This window comes from Gopherus evgoodei, chromosome 3 (genome assembly GCF_007399415.2).
Source record: "Gopherus evgoodei ecotype Sinaloan lineage chromosome 3, rGopEvg1_v1.p, whole genome shotgun sequence".
Classification (NCBI taxonomy): Eukaryota; Metazoa; Chordata; order Testudines; family Testudinidae; genus Gopherus; species Gopherus evgoodei.
In genome coordinates, this window is record NC_044324.1 from 167,075,724 (window position 1) to 167,103,661 (window position 27,938).

Here is a 27,938-nt window from a genome sequence, read left to right on the forward strand (position 1 = left end):
ATCGTTTATCTCTAGTTCCATATAGTTGTTAATTAGTTTGTTAAGTAGATAGTTTAGTTAAATAGTTGTTAAGTAGTTCTTTGCCGGGGGCTTAGCCCTTCCCGGCACCCGGCGCCAGGCTCATGCCTGTTTCGCCGGGCTTCAAGCAGTGTGCGGCCTGCAAGAAGCCCATGCCTACCAGCGATCCCCAGGAAGCGTGCCTGAAGTGCCTCGGGGAATCGCACAGATCTGACAAGTGCCGCATCTGTAAGGCTTTTAAGCCGAGGACAAAAAAGGAGAGGGATCAGAGGCTCCGAACTCTCCTAATGGAGGCGGCACTTGACCCGTCGGCTTCGCAGGCCGTGGTATCGGCACCGGCACCGGATCGCTCCGGCACCAAGAAGACTCCCCGGCACCGACCTTCTCCGGCACCGGAATCAGAGCCAAGGCCGTCGAAGTCTGATACTCCGGCCAGGCAGACCCGGCTTGAGCGCCCGGCCTCGACATCGGCCGCGGCGCCGCCGGCACCGTCAGCACCGTTGACTCCGGGCCCGGCGGGTCCGTTGAGTCCGGTGCCGCCGAGCTCCCCCATGAGATCTGGGGTTGAGATAGTGGTCCCATCCACACCGGAGACCTTCGCCTCGGCTCGGGACCTTATTGCCCTGACTGAGCCCACTCGGCTGCCACCCCCGGTACCTCCGGTGCGGGTTGTGTCCAGAGGCAAGCCCATGCTGTCGGCGCCGCCCAGAGACAGTCGTTCGCCATCCAGGTCCCGACGTCTTGGGCGCTCCAGATCCCGACGCCGCTCGCAGTCCCGGCATCGCTCCCCTCAGCGGTACCGGTCGCACTCGCGGCAACGGTCGGCATCGAGACGGTCGCGGTCAGGCTCCAGTCGGCGACACCGGCACCGTGACTCCAGGAGCAGGTCCCGACGCTACTCGCCGCACCGGTCGACCTCCCGGCACCGAGCTGGTGGCAGGTCCCGGTCTCGGTCGACCTCCCGGCGCCGAGCTGGTGGTAGGTCCCGGTCGACCTCCCGGCACCGAGCTGGTGGCAGGTCCCGGTCGACCTCCCGGCACCGAGCTGGTGGCAGGTCCCGGTACCGAAGCGGCCCCCGGTACCGATCAGGATCCCGGCACCGTGATAGATCCCGGTCCCGATCCCGGTCCCGGCACCGATATGACTCCCGGCACCGGTCCCTGGCACCGAGACGATCCTCCGTGCCGGCCCGCGCAGACCCTTACCATCCGGGGTCGGCCCCGCCGTGGCCCTCGAGACAGCCGTCCGTATCTTCCCAGACGGACAGTGGGTATGTGCTGGGCACCGACCGGCAGGCGGCGCTGTTCGGGGATCCGCCGCTGCAAGACCAAGGCCCACAACAGTGGGGATTCTGGACACCCTGGGCATACCATCAGGCCCAGGGCCCCCAGCAGCTCCCTGCTAGACCGGCGACTGCGGAGCGTAGGGCCCCTGAAGCCTCCTTGTCTCGCCCCCCTCCCTCCCCGGAAGGGGAGGAAGGGTCCAAACAGCAGGACTCCGCTGTGGCTCCGGAGGCAGAGGCGAGGGCTGAGGAAGACCCTCAGTTGGACACTATCGTGCCTGGGGTCTCATCATCCTCCTCCCCGGATGAGGCGGTGGCGGGTACTTCCTCCAACAGTCCCCCCCCGCTGGATCTCAGGGCGCACCAGGACCTCCTCAGGCGATTGGCTCAAAACCTGAGTCTGCAGGCAGAGGAGGTCTCGGAGATAGAGGACCCAATTGTCACCATCCTCTCTTCTGATGCTCCCACCAGGGTCGCCCTGCCCTTTATACGGACCATCCAGGCCAATGCCAATACTATCTGGCAGTCCCCGGCCTCCATCCCTCCGACAGCGAAAGGAGTCGAGAGAAAGTACATGGCCCCTTCTAGGGGCTATGAATATCTACATGTTCACCCGACTCCCGGTTCACTGGTAGTGCAATCGGTGAACGATAGGGAGCGTCACGGCCAGGAGGCTCCGGCCCCCAAGTCCAGAGAGGCCAGGCGGATGGACCTCCTTGGCCGTAAGGTGTATTCGGCTGGGGCGCTGCAGCTCAGGGTCTCTAACCAGCAGGCCCTGCTGAGCAGATACGCCTTTAACTCCTGGGTGGCAGTGGACAAATTTAAGGAGCTGCTGCCACAGGATGCTCGCCAAGAGTTTACGGCCATCTTGGACGAAGGCAAGAAGGTCGCACGCACGGCCTTACAAGCCTCCTTGGACGCTGCGGACTCGGCTGCCCGCACCCTCGCGTCAGGAGTTACAATGCGTCGCATCTCCTGGCTGCAGGTTTCCGGCCTTCCGCCGGAGCTCCAGCACACTATACAGGACCTTCCTTTCGAAGGCCAGGGCCTGTTTTCCGATAAGACAGACCCCAGACTCAAGAGTCTAAAAGACAATAGGGTCATCATGCGGTCCCTCGGGATGCACACCCCCGTGACGCAGCGTAGACCCTTTAGGTCGCAACAACAGCAACAACGTAGGCCGTTTTCCCAGTTCCGCCAGCGGCAGGACCTTTACAGGCGCCGCGGCAGGAACGGCAGGCGCAGGCAGTCTGGGAACCAAGGGGGGCAGAACCAAGGCTCCTCAAAACCCCCGCCTGGTCCTAAGCCTTCATTTTGAAGGTGCGCCCGAGGGCGCGGTAACAGTTTCCCCTATGGATCCTTTCCCCCCGTTTTCAAACCGCCTTTCGTTTTTCCTCCCGGAGTGGTCCCAAATAACATCGGACCGCTGGGTCTTGAGCATGGTGCAGACGGGATACCGCCTGCAGTTTGTTTCGTTTCCTCCTTCCCGCCCTCCTTCCTCGTCCCTCTTCAGGGACCCCTCTCACGAGCAATTCCTTCGGCAGGAGGTGCAGACGCTCCTCAGCAAAGGAGCTATAGAGGCGGTTCCGGAAAACGAGAAAGGCAAAGGGTTTTATTCCCGCTACTTTCTGATCCCCAAGGCCAAGGGGGGCCTCAGGCCTGTCCTCGACCTGCGAGAACTCAACAAATACCTCGTGAAGTTGAAGTTCCGCATGGTATCCCTGGGGACCATTATTCCATCCCTGGATCCGGGAGACTGGTACGCCGCCCTCGACATGCAGGACGCGTATTTCCACATTGCCATTTGGCCGCGCCACAGACGCTTTCTCCGCTTCGTTGTGGGGGCTCTTCATTATCAGTTTGCAGTCCTCCCATTCGGCCTGTCCACGGCCCCGAGGGTGTTTACAAAATGCATGGCAGTTGTCGTGGCGCATCTTCGGCGCAACCGTGTCCACGTGTTCCCTTATCTGGACGACTGGTTGATTCGGGGCACGTCGGAACAGCAGGTCAACAGCCATGTCCGCATGATCACCGCCATATTTGCAAGTCTGGGCCTCTTGATAAACACAGACAAGTCCACTCTGAGGCCCACGCAGAAGGTGGAATTTATCGGGGCCGTCTTGGATGCCACTGTGGGCAGGGCCTCGCTGCCTCTGCAACGGTTCCAGACCATGGCGGCGATCGTTCAACGTTTGCGGTCAGCCCCATTGACGTCAGTGAGGACATGTCTAACCCTGTTAGGCCACATGGCGGCGTGCACTTTTGTGACCGGCTACGCTCGGCTCCACATGAGGCCTCTCCAGCTGTGGCTTATCAGTCATTACAGGCCGGCAAGGCAACCTTTAGACATGTTAGTCACAATCCCCCAGAAGGTCTTGGATTCTCTCGGCTGGTGGTTAGACCAGTCCGTATTATGTGCGGGTCTTCCCTTTCACCCCTCTCAGCCATCGGTATCCCTGACAACGGATGCCTCAGATCTAGGCTGGGGGGCCCACCTAGGGACCCTGCGGACACAGGGCCTGTGGTCCCAGGAGGAGGTGGGGCTCCACATCAACATACGGGAGTTGAGAGCGGTCCGCCTTGCTTGTCAAGCGTTTTGTCATCAGCTTCAGGGTCGTTGTGTCGCCGTGTTCACGGACAACACGACGACCATGTACTATATCAACAAGCAGGGCGGCACCAGGTCCTCCTCCCTGTGCCACGAGGCGATACGTCTCTGGGACTTTTGCGTAGCCCACTCCATTCACCTCAGGGCTTCCTTCCTCCCTGGAGTACGGAACACTCTGGCAGATCGATTGAGCAGATCCTTCCTGTCACACGAGTGGTCCCTTCGCCCGGACGTCGCTCTCTCCATTTTCCGGAGGTGGGGTTATCCCCGGGTGGACCTCTTCGCGTCCAAGGGGAACAGGAAGTGCCAAGCGTTCTGCTCCTTTCAGGGCAGGGAGCCGGGGTCGATAGCGGATGCCTTCCTCATCCAGTGGTCGACCCACCTGTACTATGCATTTCCCCCATTCCCTCTGGTCCACAAGGTCCTCCTGAAGGTGCGCAGGGACAGGGCTCTCGTGATCATGGTGGCCCCGGCGTGGCCCAGGCAGCACTGGTACACCATGCTGCTGGACTTGGCCATAGCCGACCCAGTTCCCCTGCCCCTTCATCCGGACCTGATTACCCAGGACCACGGGACCCTCTGTCACCCAGACCTGCAGTCGCTGCACCTAGCGGCGTGGCTCCTGCGTGGCTGACTGGTTCAGAGCTGCGCTGCTCTACGCCTGTGAGAGAGGTGCTCTTGAGCAGCAGGAAACTGTCCACAAGAGCCACATATTCAGCGAAATGGAAGCGCTTCTCCTGTTGGTGCGTAGAGAGAAATCTCCGCCCTATGGAAGTTTCGGTTTCCGAAATCTTAGACTACGTTTTGTCCCTCAAAGGGCAAGGTCTGGCCTTATCGTCGTTGCGAGTCCACCTAGCAGCTATCTCCACCTTTCACCCGGGTGCGGACGGTCGCTCCGTTTTTTCTCACCCAACGGTGTCGAGATTCCTTAAAGGGCTGGAACGTTTATTCCCTAACGTCCGTCCCCCTGCTCCAACCTGGGATCTTAACCTGGTGTTGTCCCGGCTCATGGGACCCTCCTTTGAGCCGTTAGCTACTTGCTCCCTGCTCTACCTCTCTTGGAAAACGGCCTTTCTAGTGGCTATCACCTCAGCTCGACGGGTGTCGGAGCTCCGAGCTCTTGTGGTTGACCCCCCATATACGGTCTTCCACAAGGACAAGGTGCAGCTGAGGCCACACCCTGCTTTTCTGCCCAAGGTGGTCTCAGCCTTTCATGTCAACCAAGAGATTTTCCTTCCGGTTTTTTTCCCAAAACCTCACTCCTCAGGCAGGGAGCAGCAGCTCCACTCGCTGGATGTCCGTAGGGCTCTCGCGTTCTACATAGAGAGGACTAAGCCCTTCCGGAAATCCCCCCAACTTTTCGTGGCGGTAGCAGATCGTATGAAAGGTCTTCCTATCTCCTCCCAGAGGGTATCCTCTTGGGTTACGTCCTGTATCAGGACTTGTTATGACTTGGCCCATGTCCCTACGGGCCGTGTGACTGCGCATTCTACCAGGGCGCAGGCGTCGTCGCTGGCTTTCCTCGCCCGTGTGCCCATCCAGGAAATCTGTCGGGCAGCGACCTGGTCATCGGTCCACACCTTTGCTTCCCACTACGCCCTGGTCCAGCAGTCGAGGGAGGATGCGGCCTTCGGAACTGCAGTGCTCCGTGCCGCGACTTCTCACTCCGACCCCACCGCCTAGGTATGGCTTGGGAGTCACCTACCTGGAATGGATGTGAGCAATCACTCGAAGAAGAAAAGACGGTTACTCACCTTTGTAACTGTTGTTCTTCGAGATGTGTTGCTCACATCCATTCCACACCCGCCCTCCTTCCCCACTGTCGGAGTAGCCGGCAAGAAGGAACTGAGGAGCGGGCGGGCCGGCAGGGGTATATATAGAGCGCCATGGCGGCGCCACTCTAGGGGGCGACCTGCCGGCCCACTGGAGTTGCTAGGGTAAAAAAGTTTCCGACGAACGTGCACGCGCGGCGCGCACACCTACCTGGAATGGATGTGAGCAACACATCTCGAAGAACAACAGTTACAAAGGTGAGTAACCGTCTTTTCCACTCTACTCAGCACTAATAACATCACAAATGTCCAGTTCTGGGCACCACACTTCCTGAAAGATGCGGATAAACTGGAGAAAGTCCAGAAGAGAGCAGCAAAAATTATTAAAGTTCTAGAAAACAAGGGTTTGTTTAGTCTGGATAAGAGAAGACTGAGAGGGGACATAGCAGTCTTCAAGTACATAAAAGGGTGTTATAAAGAGGATGATGATAAATTGTTCTCCTTAGGATAAAAAAGTAATGGGCTTAAATTGCAGCAAGGGAGATTCAGGTTAGACACTAGAAAAAACTTCCTAACTATAAGGGTGGTTAAGCACTGGAATAAATTGCCTAGCGAGGTTATTGAATCTCCATCGCTGGACGTTTTTAAGAACAGGTTAGAGAAACACCTGTCAGGGATGATCTAGATAGTACTTAGATCTGCCTCAGTGCAGGGGACTGGACTAGATGAGCTATTGAGGTCCTTTCCTGTCCTACATTTCTATGATTCTATGAGTATAACTGAAATCAGAATCTGGCCCAGCATACAGAAATGGCTTAACTTTCAGGAAAGAGGCACAGAGCAGTGTGTGTGATTCCACTCGCCAGGGAAAAGTACATGTGAAAGTATATATGTTAAAAATACTGGATACTAGCACTATAACAAAATGGTTTCATGCAAAAGGATATGGAAAAGGACACATTCTTTTCAGATCAACGGGTGTTTTGCATGAGTAGCAGTTGATGGAGTGGGCCCAAGCAGCAATGTTCCCTAAGAGATTGGTGCTGATGCTCTCACTTGCACTTTTCCCCATGCCAGGGGAAACCCTAGCAATCTTTGTCCCCTTTGCACAAGGGGAACTGAGCAGCAGGGCCTGCGCTTCCATTTAGGTGACCTAGGCGGTCGCCTAGGGCTCCAGAATTTGGGGGTGGGGGCGGCATTTTGCTGCCCTAGGTGGCAATTTGGTGGCGGGGGGCCTTCTGCGCTCCGGGTCTTTGGCGGCAATTCTGCGGCAGGTCCTTCACTCGCTCTGGGACCCGCCGCCAAAGTGCCCTGAAGACCGGGAGCGCGGAAGGACCCCCCCACCACAGAATTGCCACCATTGACTGGGAGTGCAGAAGGACCCCCGCCTAGGGCACCAAAAACCCTGGTGCTGCTCCTGCTTAGCAGGCCACACAACCTGGCCCATGAGGTCTTCGGGCATAGGGTGTTGGTTTGGCCTGCACTGAACACATACCACCAAAGTGCATGATACTGACCCTGCTCTTTCTTTCACACTGCAATCCCTTCCCCTACATTTGAGTATATACCCATGGAGGCTCTCCTTCTGAACTCAACCATTGCATGAGTCCTTTAAAACCAAACATAACCCTGTCACTTTTTTGGCCTGTAAGTGACCTAACCCACATAAGATTTCACATGCTCATTGTCTATTTGTGCAGATATTTCTAGAACACCTTCCATAGTGGCTGCACTATTGTTTTGTATTATTATTTAATGTTTATAGTAGAGAGCAGCCAGAGACCCCAGTCAGGATCAAGGCACTTCTCCTCCCAGAAAGAGCTCACAATGTACAAGAAACTACAATTTAGGGGCCCAATCCAAAGCCCACTGATGTCTCTGAGAGGCTTTCCATTGATCTCAATGGGGCTTGGTTCAGGCCCTAAGGAAAGAAAAGGTAAAACATAATCTGTGTGCTTGTCTGTGTTGCCTCTTTGTTTCTTGCAGTCACGAAAGGTTGCAGAACAATCTGTCAGCCACCTTTGAGAAATGAATGTACTTGGCCACAGTCTTAGTGGAGACAGTTACAGCATGTGTTATGAATACATTGTGTACAATACTCAAATAGCTCTGGTGTTCAACATCACACCTCATTAGGGCTGGCAGTCAGTACTGTTCCAACTGGTGTTTGGTTACCACTGAAGTAGCTGACAAGGTTTGGCTTTCACACCAGTTTGCTCCTAACCCTTCATTTGCTGCCCTGAATGAACTCCTGCTTGCGATCACTCTTGTTTCAGGGATGAGAAAACAGTTCTGCTGAAGTGAGGGTAGCCCTTGCAAGGAGCCTTTGGTGCAATGTCTTCAGATGGGGGTACTGCGCTCTTTAGTGTCTTGGGCTGAAAGAACTCCTTGGGACCCCTTCTGGGCATGTAACTGTGGTACCAGAACTGCAAGAAAGTCTATTACATTTTAAATGGCATTTTCTTTGCTTGTGCTCCTTGCTGTGCTTGTGTTCTATGGATATTCCAGCAAACAAGTTTGCTAGCAGAAAAAGTCCTGCAAACAGGGACTTTTATATCTGTAGAGAGCAAATTTCAAACATGTCATCTCAAGAATTCGTTCTAGAAACATTATCTTAAGGCTAGTGCTCATCCAGCCAGGGAACTGGAACACGTCATGTATTCTGTGCATCTAATCAAAGCTGCTCAGATATTGACAACTTGCAATGATCTGCTTACAGTGACAAAGCCCGTGGGCAGAAATGATTCTGCAGATCAACTCGAAGGGTGAATGAGTTTGAGAAAAACACAAGCTGCTTATGGATAATTACCAAGCAGAAAAAAATGGTGAAACTAGCAGCTAAAAGATCTTTCTTTCCTTCTTTCCTTTGGCTTCTCTGCGTTGGGAGTTGGCCCTGTTTCCAGCAATCGATGGCCAGGCACTGAAGCAGCTGCACTGGTTCAATTCTGCAGTGTAGCTAATGAATGCTTTTTTGCTTATCCCTGCTTGAATCCAGAGTAAGCTTCAAACTGTGGGTTTGCTTGTGTCCTCTTTGTGTTTGCCCCCATACAGCTAAATCAGTGACTGGCTGATAGCTGTGAATTTGCCCTAATTTAGCAACAACAACTAGGCTTGAGAACCTTTGAGTCATCTGCCCCTGTTGGTTTGTTGTCAGCCAAAGTTGTGACTGTGTACATGACATTGTTACAGCTGCATTATTCTGTTTAAGATGGGCTTCCTTGGCAGGGGAATGTCAGCAGCTGAGTTTTCATAAGATCCTCAGAGCTAGCCTAAACCTACGGCCATTAACCTTTGAGGCCCAATTCAAGCCAATTCCAGTTCATAGAGAGCTTTAGAGGGAGGTTAATAGTCAAGTGTATTTTACAAACTGATCCTGTAGGCTTGCAGCACTGAGAAACCATCACAGAAATGGCTGGTGGACTGAGAGAAATTTAAATAAAAATAATAACAATAACAAAAACATTTCCTTTTTCATTTTTTGACGGCTAATCATCCCAAGGAAATGAGAATCCCAGGAGGATGAACAACTTTTAGATTGACCCAGTACATAATTAGAAAGGAGCATACATTCCTGTTTGTCCAAATGTTAGCAGGGCCCAGAACAGTTCAAATGCAGCTGAATTTTCCTTATCTCTTTGGAAAAGGTTGTTTTTTTAGCATTATTGTTTTCACACCATGGCATCCCAGTGCTATTGCTGGTTGTGACTTGTGTGTGATGGAGAATGTCATGAAGTTGCTTTCTGTGTTCATTTCCTTCACCCTTCTGGGATTGGTTTTATAATATCATTGGCCCAAATCCTGGTCCCTGCAATGAGTTTAGTTTGAATGGATTTGGTGTGTGGGAGATTTTTTCACATTGGACAGGTAAGGGAAGAATCCTACTCCCCTAGCCCTTCCTAAAGGCTGCAGGGCAGCAGTAGAGTCCCACCACAGCTACTGCTCTGGGTTACCCTGGCTTTTGTGGAAATTACCTAAGTTCACCTTCACTCTGATGGGGAGAGGTGGATCTGTGTAATTCTACATTGCCTGTGTAACCTTCACATTACACTAACAAAGTGGTTTGCATTTACTGAACCAGTCTTGCATACTGGTAAACTGTGGCACAGAGAGATTAAGTTACTGGTCCAAGGTTACACAACAAGGCAGTGGCAGAGTTGGGTATACAATCCAGGACTATACCTCTTTTCAGGGTATTTTTCAGTCCCATTTTTAAATACCTCAAGCTATGGGGCAGCTTCTACTTCCCTTGGATAATTACAGTCTAGCAGAACTTACCATTGGGACATTTCTCTCATATTCACCCTACATTTTCTTATGTTCCATTCCCTCCCCCCCGCCCAGTTTATATCCTTTGCACCACTAGAAATGTTTGCTCTCATTCCTTACACACATTGCCCCAAAATAGCCTGAATTCTTTGATCTTATGGGCAAGCTGCAAAAGCCATCCATTTGGGTTTGTCTAGAATGGGAAAAGTGGTCGAGGTTAAGCCAGAGTTAGTTAAACATGTTTGCTAACTCTAGTTTAACCTCAAGCACTTTTTCTAGTGTACACAAATGCTTGAATAGCGCACCTAGAGCTCAGTGTCTGGGGCTATGGGTGGAGAGGGGCAGAGCCTTTGCTCCTGTGTTTATTGGCTGGTCTGTTCATTTTCTATTGTACTGGGCTGCAGGGAGCTATTTTAATTGATTGCAAGTTTAATTGATGGTAGGGCTCCTAGACCTCATGTACAGGTATTCTTTGTGCTATGTTTTCTAATTGAAAGAATATGTTAATAAATAAATTACTTTGGCTATCCCGCACACTCCTCCTTCAGTCAGAGCTCAACCAAGCTATACGCATTTAGTCCTTTTAATGAATCCATTTCTCTGGCTCCTTGCTGCAGTCAGCTTACTGTGAGCAAAGATCTTTTCTCAATGCTTTTTTTGTTTAGCAACTAAGGGTGAAATTTTCAAAAGCATTCGACATTGGCAAAATTCTGCTCCCATTGAAGTCAATGGGAGTTTTACCATCAACTTCGGTGGATACAATTTAGGCCAATTTATCTTCATTTCACTCTGCAATATAATGGCCAAAATGTCCTAAGATGAGACAGTAAAAAGTTCTGTGAGATGACAAAGTCTCTGTTATAAACTGGAGAGTACTGTCTGGATTACTGAAGAGATAGGGACCAAATAAGTAAGGAAACACACTGAAGCAAGGCTAAATAAAATTGGAAAATACATCCTTTACAGCACTCTTCCTGCTTCTACACAAAGTACCCTTCACCCTGCTAGGCTTTGAACACTATAATATTGGTCCCAAGGCACATTAGCCCCTGGGAAGTGTGTGTATGTATTGGTAAGTGTGTAGAGAGTATGAGTATGGTTTTGGTGCATGTGCACACAGAGGCCACCACTAAAAATCAACATGGACTGTGCAGTGGTGTTTCGCTTCACCATGCTATTTCCTACGCCGAAGTAAATACTACAAATACCAGTGGCACAGCAAATGTTGGTTGGTACCAAGTGCATGTTGGTCTGTTTTTCTGTCTGCTGCAGTAAGGGTCGATGAATTCAGAAGAATTCATGTTCTGGTTTGGGATCTAGCTGCAAAGTTCAGCACAAATGGGCCAACAAGGCTGATCTACCCTCTCACCCCAGAGACAGACCAGGATTGAAGCAGATTGGTGGGGAGGGCAGGATACAGGCAGCTCACACTGATGCTGCTCATGCTATAGCTAGGCTGTGGATTACAAAGGACTCCAGCTTTCAGCTGTTAATCAGGCACCTTTCACGAATGTTGAAATTCAGTTGAATTAAAGAAAAAGAAAAGAAAATCTGCCACTCTTCCCCTTCTGCCCCTCCTTACATGGGGTCACAGCCCTTCCTGGTGTAACTCTACAATGGAGTTACACCAGACATAAATTTGGCCCTTTGCCATCAAGAGTTTGAAAATGTAGTTTCTGGTACACAGTCTGCTGTCTGGATGCTTCAGTGGCAACCCTTTCAGAGACAGCGCCCTGCCTCTGTGCCCCCGTTGCTTCCTGGCCAGCTTTGGGGAGAATGGCTGCTGGAGGAATTATACTCACACCTCTGTGCTGGCTACCTGCTGTTTAGAAGCATTAAATGTTCTAGATTATTGAAGTGATAGGGGGCAAAAAGTAAGGAAAGAGACTCTGGAGCAAGGCTAAATAAAATTGGAGAGTTTGCAACAGGTAGAGATTGTGCAGTTTGAATTTGGCATTTAGCCACTGTGCAAGTACTTTTTAAGCTCTCCCTTGACTTCACCAATTTTCTGATAAGTTCCAAGCAAGAACCCCATTAGACAGGGAAATGTGAGGGAAAGACAGTTTATCACTCATGTTAATGCTGCTGTATTTCCATGCAGGCCTCTGCACATTACAAGGAGAAGGTACCACCACCAGCAGCAGGTCGAGTGAAAAGCAAAACAGCAAGTAGCCTCTCAACTGAAAGAGTCCTTCTGTCCATACACATGGCAACACATGATGATTTCACAGCAGGTAAAGGAAGGGATTAGACAGTAGTACTCTGCCTTTTGCAACTCCACAACTGGGGCTTGCTGCAATCCTACCCACTCACTTGTTATCCAGAGGAAATTAACCACAGAGTCTTGTGTCTGTGCCGAGTAATGCTATCATGCTCTAGGACCGGCAGCATGTGTGCGAGTGCTGTGTTCAAAACACCCTACAGTGAGCCAGATACTGGGGTGTGGTGACTATGTGGGCAAGTGTGGCCACCACTTTGCATTCAGCAGAGTTTATGGTCTGTCTTTGATGTGCAAAGGTAGGGGATGCTGGCCTGGATGAGGGAGGAGAAAAACTGCCTTGCCTAATTTTGAATCTGCGTGAGCACCATGCATTAGAAAGTTTAACACAAGCATTATGGGTTTGGGTAGTCTTTAAGAGTCTCTGTGGGAGAAGGAACAGAGAGGAGAAAGGAAAACAAAATCCAATAAAAATATAGAGTGGAGTTGGAGCAGAGAGAGGCAAAGGAGGACATTTGAATCAAGAAATAAGTCTACATTTGGTAGATAGGTGAGCTTTGGGGACTTCTAATCTGGAGTGCAGGCCCCCTTTAGCTAGAAACACAGACATTATTAATTGGTGTTGTGCTTTTACTTTTTTTTTTTTTTTTAATTGAATCTCTCTTGGAGGAAAAAGGCCTGGATTTGAATTACAAGGAAAGAAGGATTTTTTATCTAGTTTTGTGACACTTCCAGATGGTTTGAGCTTTGCAAAAGCTATAGGTTCAGCAACCTTAGCCAGGAGAGGAGAGGAAATACAAGGTAGATCGCTAACAAGGAAATATGTAATTTTGCAAGGCAGTCAGATACCCCAGTGATGAGTGTTAGATTAGAGAGGCTGCAGTCACTGAAGTTTTTGCCCGAGCCAGGAATGCAGGGTTTAGCCCACACTATCTGATGTGTAATGCGTAAAAGGGGACAGCTGTTTTTTTAACTTCTTTTCAAACACTACACATTTGAGTCATTTGTACTGTTCTTAATTTAAAGCTAAGTACCGAGCCCCTGTTGCGGTGTATTGTGGGAGTGTCCCCAAAGTCAAACCTGGATACAGATCGCTGCGAGGGGGAAGCATCGATTCAAACTTGCAGCTGTATGGAAGCAGATGGATGACAGCAGATGAAGGTGAGGACGGGGACAGAATGACTATGACCTGTGGCCTAGGCCACATAGAAACGTGAGGCTGCAAGCCTGGCTGCCTGGAAGGGGAGGCACTCTCTGAGCCTGGTGTCCAGATCTACCCTTTTGTTTTTCATTTGCTGTGAGTGATGATTCCAGGGACTAGTTCCAAGTCAGAGAATGCTGTTGGTAAAGTGCTGATCACCCCCTTCCTCCAGTGGAATTTCTGCCATTAAGTAGATCTGTAGGTCACTGATTAGTAGCTGGGCTTTGTCCTCTTACTATTAGAACTCAGCTGAAAACTGCTTGTGACCATCTGAGGATTGTTTGTTGGTGTATGTTGCACAGTCCGCTTTCTAACTGCCAATAAGGTCCATATTCCTTTGAATTAAAACCATCGCCACTGAGATTGTTGAAGGCAGTCCCAGCAGAGAGGCCAATTCTCCCTTCTCATTACTAGAGGTGGACCCCTCAGCTTCACTATCCTGGCCAGTCAATGCAGCACTCTTAACAAGCACTAGGGTCATAGTATTTTGATCCAAAATGAAAATAAAATTAAATTGATCTCTAAAAACTGGAATAAAGTAAATGCCTCAAATTGACAGATGGATTCTTGATGACTGAGGTTAACTTACTTGACTCTTGCTTTTAAATTGGCCTGCAGCCTCTCTTCAGTCTGTACTGAAAGTCCAGATGAAAAAACAGTCATGTTTGTGGAGTGGAGATGGGGGCCTGCCTTATCCCAGAGCCATTTCCTCTCTGGAGGGCTTGGACAGCCCCACCTTGAAACAGGATCCCAAAGAACTGGAGGTGAGCAGTGCAGCCATGGAAACTGCTCAGATCAAGGACAAGCTCATGAAGAGGAGGATCTCTGAGGGCTTATTTGCATCACATAGAGGTAAAGCTGGGTGCCTATCTGCTATCCCTGATGAAATGAAACCCTTCCAAGAATAGAGAGGTTAGCGTGTGACACTGACAAATACTCAGTTCAATTGCCAACAATGTCCAGGTTTCACCCAGAGTGTTGGGAGGACATATGTGGCTTGTCTGGACACAGATCCCATTTTATAAGGGGATCTGTATGTGGATGCTGGCATCAAAACATTCTTGAAGAACAAAAATGAGGAGACCTTCCTTTTCTGTGGAGAAAAAATGACAAATGTTCATCCTTGTTTATGTTACTGATTGTTGTAATAGAGCTTTAACTATCTGGAGCCACTACTTTTGCTTGGTTTATATTTTCATCTTGTCTATATTTCTTTTTCCCCCTTCCTTTACCTGCTTTAATCTTTCTTTCACAGAGATTTAAAAGATTGTTTTCTTAATCCATGTGAATCCAGATGTCAGTTTTCAAATAATAAATCGGAGCATAGAAAACCATCATGTTATCTGGAGTATTTCTACGGAATTGGATGGATGTGACTAGACCGCTCAACTGCAGATGGCTGCAGCCTCTCTGTTAACATGTGTCCATGGGAACACAATTCTCACCATTTGGTTAACTACATGTTTTGAAGAAAGTTACCTGATTTGGAGTCAGATCTCCGTAGTATCCCTAGTGCTATGTGTTTCTGATTTGCAGGCTTGCTTGACTCCAGTGGCCCTAAGGAGGTTGCCTTGAAGCCAGCTGTTTCCAGATCTGCCTCTCAAAGGCTACTGCTAACTTCCAAGCCCATGCCTCCCATTCAGAGCATCCCTACCTCCCCAGAGGCCAATGGCACAGATGAAAGGGAGCAGAAGACCTTGGAGAATGGCATGGTCAGCTGGGACCCTGGTGAGGCCCACACTGAACTGACTCCAACTTCCCAAGAGGTAAATGGGCATAGAAAAAGAAAACTGAACCAAACCAAATATGTTTTCTTTGCAGTTTATTTAGTGTCTGGCAGAGCTCTAAGAGATTCCTCTGATGTGGGTAAAGTCTAGGATCCTATTTGAAGTGTAGTTGTACTATGAAAAGTTACTCTGTAAAGATGGCATCATGGAGGTACTGTGCTTTCAGTGTCTGTACTGTATAGGAATTGGGTTGTATCTCTTTAAATATGTTCTCATTATGTTCTGTGTTTGAGGAGAAGCCACCAGAAACCAGTCAGAGGTGCCATATATATGTAGTAAGGCCTTGCATGTTTCAATATAGTTAGTAAACATGGACATTTGTGACCCAACTGTGCTTGTGTGGTTTCTTATGGTTAACATTGTGTAAAGAGCAAAAGATACAATCATGTCTCAATGATTTTCATATCAAAGCTGCAAAATTTAGAAGTATGAAGGTGTTTGCTGTAGGTGTCTGCCCTGCAAACTCAACCTGGAATCCAAAAGTCCATCATCAACTCCAATAAAGTTTCTAGAATTCAAGTAAGACCCTCAGTAGCCCCGGTACAGCCGCATTGCCTTGCTTGGATTTGCACAAGGGTAACTGATTGGAGCTTTGCAAACAATTCTACTAAGGATACCCTAGAAGGGATAGAATCCTCCACCCTTTCCATTAACTTTGTTGGCTCTGCAAGGGTGACAGGAGTTACAGCTATTAGATCTCACTACACAGGAGAAGGAAGGTGATTAGGAAATACTTTTGCAAACAAAGGAAGCCTATCAAAAGGCCAGATTTCAGTTATCTAGATACTGGGCCAGATTCATGCCTACAGTAATTCTACTGGCTTCACTGGATTTTCATCAGGAATTAATTTGGCCAATTGACCATGAAGAAGATAATGGGAGAACTAAGAAAGGATCAATGTTTGCTCTCCATTCCTCCACTCTACCAGTCACAATATCGATGACCGAGAAGGGGACCCATTCCAATAGAAATGTTTGTCTGTTATGGAGATAATACAGGATGATTTCATACACAACACATTGCACTGTCAGCAAGGTGGGCAGCTCTCCTGGAGTTGATAACTGACAATGAGTCAGATATGATAAATTAGATGGAAATCGGAGCACACCTAGGATCCGGTGATCACATTAATGTCAGGGCTGAAAGGCTGAAGAGGGTCTGTAGAAAGGACAATAACAGGAAAAAATGGACTTTAGAGAAGAATATTTTGACAGAATGTGAAATAAGCAATAGAAGATTGGTTGGAGTTCAGTGGTGTATGGTAGATGGTTTAGGTACAGCCATGGGACTGCAATCCAAACTCAGCCCAGTACAATCAGAAAGTCTGAAAGAGCAACAGCTTCCCAGAAACTACACTGGCAAAGCAGGGAGATGGAGGGAAGGAGGAAAGATAGGCAGAGGGTGCACAGCTTCTGCAGTGATGAGCACAATAAAAGTACTTAGATAGATGGGAGGCAGAGTGGGGCACTGGCCCCTTTCTTACTACTTTCCCTTCATTTCCCCTTTCCCAGCTCAGGGGAGTAGGGGTGCCATCAATTCTCCCTTCCCTCAAATAGCTTCTTCCTCTCGACTGAGGCTTCAGTGGAGTGCGAGAAAGGAGAGTTTGACAGTGCTAGTCCACTACACACTGCATAGAAGAAGGTGCTTTTTCTTTTGTGGTTAGAGTGGAATGCTGGCTGTTAGCCCTCCAGATATACTCCCTCTAATCCCTATCTCTGCAGAGATCTTCCGCTTTGTAGCTTAACAAAATGAATTCCTGCTGCTGCTAACCCACGTTACCAGCCTTCCCTTTTAAACCTCTCTTGCCTCTGCATAATCACTGAGCTGGATTGAACTGTTTTGTAAGGTTAGGGTGAAGGTTACTTGTTTCAGTTTGAACTTTAACCCTGTGGGCCCTGAACTCTTCCAATTCCAGACTTCCCGGCACTACTTGCATTGCGATGATGAGAAGATGAGGAAGTCATTAGGTTCTGCTTTGATTCCACCTATTCCCAAATCAGTGAGACCACCTGATGGAGACTCTGACAATTCTCCAATGCCTCTTTCAAGCTCTCAGCAATTGGACCGGGCTGCTCTCACTATACAGGAGTCTGCTGAGATAAGGTAAATGTCTTCCTGGCATCTTCTTCCCTTCCACTGTAGCCTCATCCTACAGATCTCATCTAAGTAGTTTGTTTATTTGTCACAGTCAGCACTCCAAGATATTTGTATACTGGTTCATATCAGACATACAATCTATAGTATACAAACACTACTATACTAGTTATTTGTAAACTATAGATTGTATGTCTGATATGAACCAAAATCACTCCAGATATATGGGAGTATGTTCTATTGGTTACGGTTTAGGAGTAGGAGCCAGGACTCCTGAGTGCATGCAGATACTGCACCATCTCAAAAAAAAATATATTGGAATTGGAAAAGGTTCAGAAAAGAGCAACAAAAATGATTAGGAATATGGAACGGCTTCCGTCTGAGGAGAGATTAATAAGACTGGGACTTTTCAGCTTGGAAAAGAGATGACTAAGGAGGGATATGATAAAAGTCTATAAAATCATGACTGGTGTGGAGAAAGTAAATAAGGAAGTGTCATTTACTCCTTCTGATAACACAAAAACTAGGGGTCACCAAATGATAGGCAACAGGTTTAAAACAAACAAAAGGAAGTATTTTTTCACACAACACACAGTCAACTTGTGGAACTCCTTGCCAGAGGATGTTGTGAAGGCCAAGACTATAACAGGGTTAAAAAAGGAACTAGATAAAATCGTGGAAGATAGGTCCATCAATGGCTATCAGCCAGGACGAACAGAGATTCTGGTTCTAGCCTTTGTTTGCCAGAAGCTGGGAATAGGTGACAGGGGATGGATCACTTGATGATTACCTCTTCTGTTCATTCCCTCTGGGACACCTCGCATTGGCCACTGTCTCTGGACTAGATGGACCCTTGGTCTGACCCAGTGTGGCCATTCTCATGTTCTTATGTCTATTCCTGACTGCCGCTGACTCACTAGACCTGAAGAAGAGCTCTTTGTAGCTTGAAAGTTTGTCTTTTTGACCAACAGAAGTTGGTCTATTAAAAGATATTACCTCACTCATGTCTCTCTACTATCCTGGGACCAGCACGGCTACAAGTATACTGCAGAACAACTCACTATGTAATTTTGGGCAAATCATTTAAGACCCATGCTTCAGCTGGACCTGAGTCTGGCCCCTCATTGTGAGGACAGAATTTTGTATCTGCAAGTACTTGTTTCTGCAACAATGTGCTGGTTCCCATATTATCAACTGGGTATCTAGTTAACAAAGTTAGAAGCCATTTCTGTAAATATAGGCCTTAATCCCTTCTGTGCCTTGGTATTCCCATCACAAAATGAGAGCCCAGATACTTACCAACTTCTCAGAAGGTTGTGAGACTTAATTAACTAATATTTGTAAAATGGTCTGAGACCTTAGGTGAAAGTAGTATTGGTATAGAAGAGTACAGCTTGCTCAGGAAGGCAGGCAGGGAAAACAGGGAGGAGGTATTGCCTTATATATTAAAAATGTATACACTTGGACTGAGGTTGAGATGGAAATAGGAGACAGACTTGTTGACAGTCTCTGGGTAAGGATAAAAGAGGTAAAAAACAAGGGTGATGTCATAGCAGGGGATTTACTACAGACACCTAACCAGGAAGAAGAGGTGGATGAGGCTTTTTTTAAGCAACAAACAAAATCATCCAAAGCACAGGACTTGGTGGTAAATGGGGAACTTCTACTACCAAGACATCTGTTGGGAAAATAACATAACAGGGCACAGAATATTCAACAAGTTCTTGGAATGTATTGGAGACATTTTTTTTATTTCAGAAGGTGGAGAAAACTACTAGGGAGAGATTCTTCTAGATTTGATTTTGACAAGTAGGGAGGAACTGGTTTTGAAATTTTGAAAGTAGAAGGCAGCTTGGGTGAAAGTGATCATGAAATGGTAGAGTTCATGATTTTAAAGAATGGTAGGAGGGAGAACAGCAACATAAAGACAATGGATTTCAAGAAGGCAGACTTTAGCAAACTCAGGGAGTTGGTAGGTAAGATCCCATGGGAAGCAAGTCTAAAGGGAAAAACAATTGAAAACAGTTGGCAGTTTTTCAAAGAGACATTATTAAGGGCATAAGAGCAAACTACTCCATTGCTTGGGAAAGATAGGAAATATGGCAAGAGACCACCTTGGCTTATCCAGGAGATCTTCAATTGTCTGAAACTCAAAAAAGAGTTAAATGTCTTCAAGTTACCAGGGCCTGATGAAATGCATCCTATAATGCTCAAGGAGCTGACTGGGGAGATATCTTAGCCATTAGCAAATATCTTTAAAAAGTCGTGGAAGAGTGGGGAGATTCCAGAAGACTTGAGAAGGGCAAATATAATGCCAATCTATAAAAAGGGGAATAAGGACAACCTGGGGAATTACAGACTAGTCAGCTTAATTTCTGTGCCCAGAAAGATAATGGAGCAAATTATAATGCAATCAATTTGCAAACATCTAGAAGATAATAAGGTGATAAGTAACAGTCAGCATGGATTTGTCAAGAACAAATTGTGTCAAACCAACCTGATAGCTTTTTGACAGGGTAGCAAGCATTGTGGATAGGGAGGACGTGGTAGATGTGGTACATCTTGACTTTAGTAAAGCTTTTGATACTGTCATAACCTTCTCATAAACAAAGTAGGGAAATGAAATCTAGATGGAGTTACTATATTGTCGGTGCATAACTGACTGGAAAACAGTTCCCAGAGAGTAGATATCAGTTATTCACAGTCATGCTGGAAGGGCATAACGAGTGAGGTCCCCCAGGGATGAGATCTGGGTCCAGTTCTGTTCAATATCTTCATCAGTGATTTAGATAATGGCATAGAAAGTACACTTATAAAGTTTGCAGATGGTATCAAGCTGGAAGGGGTTGCAAGTGCTTTGGAGGATAAGATTATACTTCAAAATGATCTGGACAAACCGGAGAAATGGTCTGAACTAAATAGGTTGAAATTCAATATGGACAAATGCAAAATATTCCACTTTGGACAAAACAATTCATCGCACACGTAGAAAATGGGAAATGACTGCTAAGGAGGGAGTACTGTGGAAAGGGATCTGGGGGTCATAATGGACCACAAGCTAAATATGAGTCAACAATGTAATATTGTTGCAAAAAAAAAGCAAACATTCTGGGTTGTATTAACAGGAGTATTGTAAGCAAGACATGAGAAGTAATTCTTCTGCTCTACTCCGTGCTGATTAGGCCTCAACTGGAGTATCATGTCCAGTTCTGGGTGCCACATTTCAGGGAAGATGTGGACAAATTGGAGAAAGTCCGGAGAAGAGCAACAAAAATTATTAAAGGTCTAGAAAACATGACCTATGAGGGAAGATTGAAAAAATTGGGTTTGTTTAGTCTGGAAAAGAGAAGACTGAGAGAGGACATGATAACAGTTTCCAAGTACATAAAAAGTTGTTACAGGGAGGGAGAAAAAAATGTTCTTAACCTCTGAGGACAGGACAATCAGCAATGGGCTTAAATTGCAGCAAGGGAGGTTTAGGTTGGACATTAGGAAAAACATCCTAATTGTCAGGGTGGTTAAGCACTGGAATAAATTGCCTAGGGAGGTTGTGGAATGTCTGTCACTGGAGATTTTTAAGAGCAGGTTAGACAAACACCTGTCAGGAATCGTTTAGATAATACATAAGGCATGGCTACACTTGCAGATGTAGAGTGCTGTGAGTTAAACCTGCCTTTGGAGAATGCAGTAGAGAAAGCACAGTGGTGCGGACATGTTAGCCTGACTGGGACAAGGACCACAGTTGCTCTCCCAAGAAACATGCGCAAGCGTATTGCCCAAGTTCTGGATGAGACCTTTGAAGAGATCACTGAGGCCGATTACCATCATGTGAGAGAGCACATCAATGTCTTATTCCGCATCTAGGCATGCATGCAGCCCTAACTCTCCTCGCACCAAGAACCTGCATCGAATAACTTCCTTCCCAAAATAAAAGCCGCTTACCGGGAACCTCCTCTGGTGTTTGTCCTTCCCCAGCACCGGCCGCCGCGACTGGCTACCTTCCTCCTGGCTTGAGAACAGCTCCAGGCTGCATGCATCTAGGGATTCTGGGGTGACTTCCTCTGCCTCAGCACCCTCACTCCCACTTTGGTGCTCCTCCTCCTTGTTGCACTAGGCTCTGAAGTGTCCATGGTGGTCCCCAGAGTGGAGGTGGGGTCGCCTCCAGGTATCGCATCCAGCTCTTTGTAGAAACGGCAGGTCTTGGTGGCAGCACCAGAGTGGCGGTTTGCCTCGCGGGCTTTGTGGTAGGCATTCATAGCTCCTTCACTTTAATACTACACTGCAGTGCGTCCCGGTCATGGCCCCTTTCCATCATGTCCTTTGATATCTGCCCGAAGGTATCGTAATTCCTACGGCTGGAGCACAGCTAGGACTGGACAGCTTCCTCCTCCCAAACACTGATGAGGTCCAGCAACTCGCCATTGCTCCATACTGGGGCTCGCCTGGCATGTGGAGGCATGGCCACCTGGAAAGATGCACTGTGCTGAGAGCACTTCATGCCTGGCTGAGCAAACAGGGAGGGATTTTTCAAAATTCCCAGAGAGTTTAATGGGCGGATCTGACAGTTGGTCACCTGAGGGCAGGGCAGTAGAGGTCAAAATGATGACCAGAGTGGCTAGCACAGGCATTGTGGGACACTTCTGGAGGCCAATCGGAGCGCGCTGTAGGACTAGGGCATCCACACTGGTGCAGCAAACATTATTCGACTCACCGAGGTGGAGTACTAGCAGTGCTGTACGCAGAGTCAGAGTGCTCTATGTGCCTTGCCAGTGTGGATGGGTAGTGAGCTAGTGCACCTGGGGTTCCTTTATTGAGCTGTAACTCGCAAGTGTAGCCAAGGCCTTAGTCCTGCTATGAATGCATGGAACTAGACTAGATGACCTCTTGAGGTCCCTTCCAGTTCTATGATTCTATTAAGGAACTATGGGATGATTATAAAATTAATATACATTATAAGTATTATCCCCATTTATTAGTTTAGCTTCTGTGCTTGGGGAAAACTAGCTGTCAACCTTTTGCTTGATATAATAATAAATAGTGTTAGGCTACAATTGCAGTTTATATACTTCACTGAGATATTGTATATACATGTCTAGTTGCATCAGAATATACTTATTAGGTTCTTACTCACAAATAGATTTTGAAGATAAATTAATTATTTCTTTAAAAGCAGAAGGGCCTAATTCTTTCCTCAGGGGAAGTTATATCAGTGGAACTGAGAATCAGGTGGATTCTCTGTCACTGGCAATTTTTAAATCAAGATTCTTTGTTTTTTAAAAAGATATACCCTGGTTCAAACAGGAATTAATTCAAGTTCTATGACCTGTGTTATACAGGAGGTCAGACTAGATGATCACAATAGTCCCTTTTTATAATACATGAATCTGTGAATCATAATCTGATCTAAAACTGGAACAGACAAAGCTTAATTCTTTTCTCTCTCACACTAGTGTAAATGTGGCTGCTCTAATTTGAGCTGTAGGACCAGCCTAACATCTAGTGGAACCAGGACCATATAGATGTCTGAAAATCACTAATGTGCCCCTCCCTCCTGAGCTGCACTGGGGGACACAAGGCTGGAATCCAAAGAAGTGACCCACTGCTTTCAATTGGAGCAGGATTTGCCCCTCATGTGGCTTTACTAACTGATGGACCTAATGACCATTGTAAAGCAGTTGCCAGCAAACTGAGACCTGTGGGTTACATTTCCTGCTCTGTGATGGTGATTCTGACAAGGAACCTCTCCTCAATTAAAGTGCTCTCTCTTCCTCTATATTTCCTCATAAATTCTTTTTTCCTCAATTGTTTTAAGGTCAAGGCCAGACAGCAATGCTGAGGAGAAGATCCTTAAATCTCTGGGTATGTACATGGCATGTATTTATTTCGTCATAAAATGTTCATCATAAAATGAACACAGGGAGTTCTCTCTTCCTCCCCTCCTCACCCCATAGGTGAAATTATATAAATGTCTTACTGCAGAAACATTCCACAATCCTTCATTATTAGAGGGAGATACTTTAGAAAACTAGCTCAGAGTCCAGACACCCAGGAAGCAGTGAGGTGGCCTTGCCAGATGTGAATGGATCCAATAGATGACTTCACATGTTTGATGGCAGGGATTGAGAAGTTCATCCCCAACAGCTCATAAATAAAATAGAAAGCATTTTCTCAGCTCCTTCATCTCATACACTTTACTAGATGGGAACTTGCCTCTCTACATGACCATTAGCAGTGCTTAATTTGTGCCTTAATGCGGAGCTCCAGCACCTCTAAGTTTGGCAGTTCATAACCCAGACACCTCTGGGCTTGCTGCATCAGTTATGAAGGTAAAATATTGCTTGAGCCCTGACACCTAATTGCGTGAGCTCTGGTACCTCTTTCATTAGAAAGTAAGCACTGGCTGTTAGTGCCACTGAAGGTTAGAAACAGATGAACCATTTCACACAAAATAAGAAATGCCCTCATTTGCCCCTTCTACCCCCAAGAACCTTCACTTTAAACTTGAACTGAACCCAAACTGAACCTTTTTTGAGATCTATACTAGTCTGATCCACTTTTTGCACTGGTAATTCCAAAACCTCATGACAGAGGTTGTTCTTGCGATCTTTCTAGCCCAGTTTTGCTGGTCAAGAGGTTCAGATATGACTTCAGACTGGAGTGCTTATCTGAACTGAACTTTTCAACCTCCTAAAGTATAGTTCTAAATATTATATCTGAAAAAGAGGCATTTATTGGTTATTTTATCAAAGGCATTTATTAAGTAACCTCTCAGTTACCCCAGATCAAATGAGATCAGTTGACTCTTAAAAATGTTTTGTTCCCGTAACTACCGCCCTGCAAACTCAGCTTGACTCTCGATCCAAGGTTGAGTTCTTTCTTTCTCATGCATCATCACTAAGAATATTCTGCGAGTTAAATTAGGGCCTTAGTTACACATGTGCAACCCCAGTATTTTTAGGGTAAGCTCTGAATGACATCTTTGCTACCCCATTGCCTTCCATGGATTTGCATAGATATAACCATTGGAACTTAGTAAATAATTCTGTTGATAATGTTTGAAAAAGAATAGAATCCTGCTTACTTCTCCCAGAGCTGTGTGGGCTATCCAGGGGTGCCCGGAGTAAAACATACTAAATGCTTAATTTAGTTGCTGATATGCAGCTATGACTATAAATATAACTAGGGAGCAGCTTTGCTGAGTTATGAAGGTGATGTTTTTACATAATTATTTTTCAGAGAAGAACTGCCCTTTAAAGTTAATCCATTTCTTTAGTTGATAAGACTTTGGCTTGATCAGCTAGTGAAAAAAATTCTTGATTTTAAATGATATCTTTTTTTTTAGTTTAGTTTATGATATGATTTTATGACTTGTGAAGCTGTGCATGGAATTATTAGTACTATGAGCCTTAGCAGCTCTGTTGGAGAGTAATTCAGCATCAGATGCTCTGTGCTCTACATATTAAAGGAAACTTTCACATCCAGTCCCCTAGAGTGTGTATGGGGATAGAGGTGCTAATTTCAGGCGCTGAGCTGCTAGTTTTGATAATGAATCCACTTGCAGAAAATTCATTGCAGCAACCAGGATTCTTATTTTATTTTTCATATTTCAACAAATCCAAAACTTTTCTTTAAAAGCTTTTAATTTGCCAATAGAGAGGAGGAATAATTGATTTTACCTAATACATGGGTGTCAGAAGGTGGAAGTGCCACATGAACACAAAGTCTGTAAACTCAGGGAAGGAGAATGCTTTACTCAGGTCTGAATAGCTGGGAAAATATAGGAAATTTTTTCCTTTTCCACAGGGAAAAATCTTTATTTTCACCCTTCTTCAGCTGCTCCCCAAGGGCTGCAAATTGAGCCGTTTCCCTCACTCAGTAGATCTGTATTTCAAGAAATGTCATTTCTACAGCAGATGCAAAAAGCCGGAGTCCCATCAATCTGTTGGTGCTGGTATGCTACTTGCTGCCCTAATATATGGTATGTGTCTTTGGCTTATCAGAATTCAGAACTCTGGAACCCATTTTGCCTGCTCCCAAAAATGGCTTGACCGGTAGCATGAAGCCTGCTGAATATTTACTGCCATTAACAACCCTCTCCCTCAGCCAGCCCAAGGAGACAGGACCACTATCGAGCCCTCATCTTTTAAAGGGTGATGATCGGAAGGAGAACAATGGAAGGGTATGTATATGTTAAGGTCATTGGAGCAGGGATGGCCTTTCTTCTTCAGTGATTGTACAGTACCTCCTACAATGAGGTCCTAGGCATGACTGAGATGCAAATCACAACTAATAATAAAAATAATAAACTTCCTCTGTCAGCAACCCTCTTCCCCATTTGATTAAGTTAAAGAGTCAGGCATTCGCTGTGTATTTTCTCTGAACAAAGGAGAAGCAGAAATTATTGTCTGGGAAATAGTGATAAGGTTAAGTAGGATGAGTTCTCTGTTTCTGACATGAATTCAGAGGTGGTGCAAGTTACCCACTGGTGAGTGTGAATTACATGCTGAGAAAGTGGAGGGAAGGGTTGTAATATTGGAAGCAACCGAGAGAGTGTGTAGGATACTGGCCTGTCTACCTACCCCAGGAAGGAGTGGCACCATCCTCAGAGTCGGGTCAGGTCCTTTTCTCAGGGCTTCAGCTTTATTTCCTCCAAATAATATAAATTCAGCACCTCAGTTGTCCCTTCCCTTCTAATACAGAGGCCTGTTTATTCTCTGCAGGTTCCCACTCTACCAGCCACATTGTCTGAGAGTCACCCTGCTCCCAGGCCTACAACAGGAACCAATCTACTTCCTATAGCTCTCTCCTCTTTATTCAGGGGCTTTCTGCCAGAATCTCACAGCTCTCCCCCCAGTGCAGCTATTTGCTGGCTTTTATAATCACCTGATCTCTAGCTGATCAGTCTAAGCTGAGAGGTAACTGACCTCATCTGTTCCAGGTGATGTGGGTCCCAACAGCCCTGTGATGGCCAGTGAGGATGTAAATTAAAACTGATGTGCTTGCTTTTCCTGATGTCTTCCTGTTGGCTGCTTGCCTTCCTGTGACCCCTAACTGTTCCACCCACTCACTTTCCTTCTACTCGCAGTAACCTAAAGAAATGAAAATTACGCCGCCTGTGAATCTGGCCAAACACCTTTTCTCTTTAATTATATTCAGGGAGGGCAATTGCTTCTGAAACTATTGAGGTGTCTATTGAAGCATATCAGTGTTTGTGACATTGTACCACAGTGTTTCCTGCTTTCTGTATCATTTGTGTACCTTGGTGTGTTTGTGTTGTGTCCAGATCCACGTGACAATATCCAAGTCAGCTCAGGAGAAAATGCGCCAGAAGCAAATGAAAGAAATGGAGCTTTTGCATAGTGAGAGGGAGAAGGAAAAAGAGAGAGAGAAAGAAAGGTCCCTGCAGCTCCATGAGCAATTGCAGAACATTGACACAGGGGTCATTGCTCAGGAAGGTAAGTGGCTGCTAACGGCTATAGGACTGGTTCTCCACTGCCTCACACCTTGTTTAGCCGTTTACACCTGTGCAAAGTGAGTGAAAAATTCTGCTCACTCCAACTGGTAGCATGTTAAACTACTGTGCACAGGTGTAAATGAATAGTGTGTGAGGCACTGCAGTGTCAGGCCATATGAATTAGGGTCACTATATTCCATTCTTATAACCAGAGCTGCAGGGCAGGAAGATCCCTTTAGAGAAATAACCATCATTTCCACTAGGATTTTCTATGGAGAAATCCCACCCAATTATCCCTTCTCTAGACATCATTGCAAATTTCCCTACTGCTGAGGAGGCTGGATGAAACTCCTGTTAGAGGCTGTCAGTACAGCTGGCTCAGTCAGTTGGAGACATCACTTTAAAAATATGGGAGGCTGCCTCTCTGCCAAGGTGTCGCTGACTATTTTCCTGACCCAGTGCTCCCAGCCTAAGCTAGCTCAGGCAGCAAAACATGATGATCTCAGGTACTTACCTACCCCATCATTGTAGTATTTGAGCACTTCACAGTCTTTAATGCATTTATTTTCACAACACTCCTATAAGGAGTTATTAGTCCCATTTTAGATATAGGAGAGGCTGAGGCACAGAGAAACTAAGTAACTTGCCTATGGTCATATAAGAAGCCTGTAGCAGGGTCAGGAGTTGAACCCTGATCTCCAAAGCCCCAGGCTAGTGTCCTAACTACTGGACTAGTCTTCCTTTCTAATAATAATGACAACGATACTACTGAGCACTTCTGTAGTGCCTTTCATCCAAGACCTCAGAGCACTTTACAAAGGAAGGGGGAATATTATTATTATTCTTTTGCAGATGGATAAACTGAGACATGAGGTGACTTGCTCAAGGCCACACAGTGATTCAGTGGAAGAACCAGGAACAGAATGTGGAGTTCCTGTCTCCCCAGCCCCAAGATCTATCCACTAGACAATGCTGCCTTGCAGATCAGACCTATGCCTCTCATTATAGCACAGCCTGCCATAATGAAAACAAACTAATTGCGTCCAAAAAATGCTTTTAATCATATTATGATCCGGAGGAGTTTTAATGGAAATGTTTCTAATTAAAATACGAAGGAAGATCCTGCTTATGCAGTAACACAAATCACCCCCTAAACACACTCCTGAGAAGCTTATGTTTTAGAGGAGCACTGAAGCTGTTACAAAAGTAGTTCACATTTAAAAAAAAATGTACTAGA

At 46.6% G+C, this 27,938-nt stretch overlaps 1 protein-coding gene across 5 annotated transcripts in view; it reads left to right on the forward strand.

The window, feature by feature from the left end:
- TOGARAM2 (TOG array regulator of axonemal microtubules 2) overlaps positions 1-27,938 on the forward strand; it is an 81,480-nt gene that overhangs the window by 9,188 nt on the left and 44,354 nt on the right. For 4 of the 5 annotated variants that reach the window (XM_030557336.1, XM_030557335.1, XM_030557339.1 and 1 more), the window contains 9 exons: positions 12,048-12,180; positions 13,191-13,325; positions 13,984-14,217; positions 14,902-15,131; positions 17,069-17,256; positions 23,060-23,106; positions 25,051-25,225; positions 25,351-25,426; positions 26,531-26,702. In XM_030557336.1, coding sequence (XP_030413196.1) covers positions 12,048-12,180; positions 13,191-13,325; positions 13,984-14,217; positions 14,902-15,131; positions 17,069-17,256; positions 23,060-23,106; positions 25,051-25,225; positions 25,351-25,426; positions 26,531-26,702 — 1,390 coding nt within the window. Of the gene's footprint in view, positions 1-12,047; positions 12,181-13,190; positions 13,326-13,983; positions 14,218-14,901; positions 15,132-17,068; positions 17,257-23,059; positions 23,107-25,050; positions 25,226-25,247; positions 25,427-26,530; positions 26,703-27,938 lie in introns of all 5 variants that reach the window. The other variant, XM_030557337.1, reaches the window with a different exon arrangement.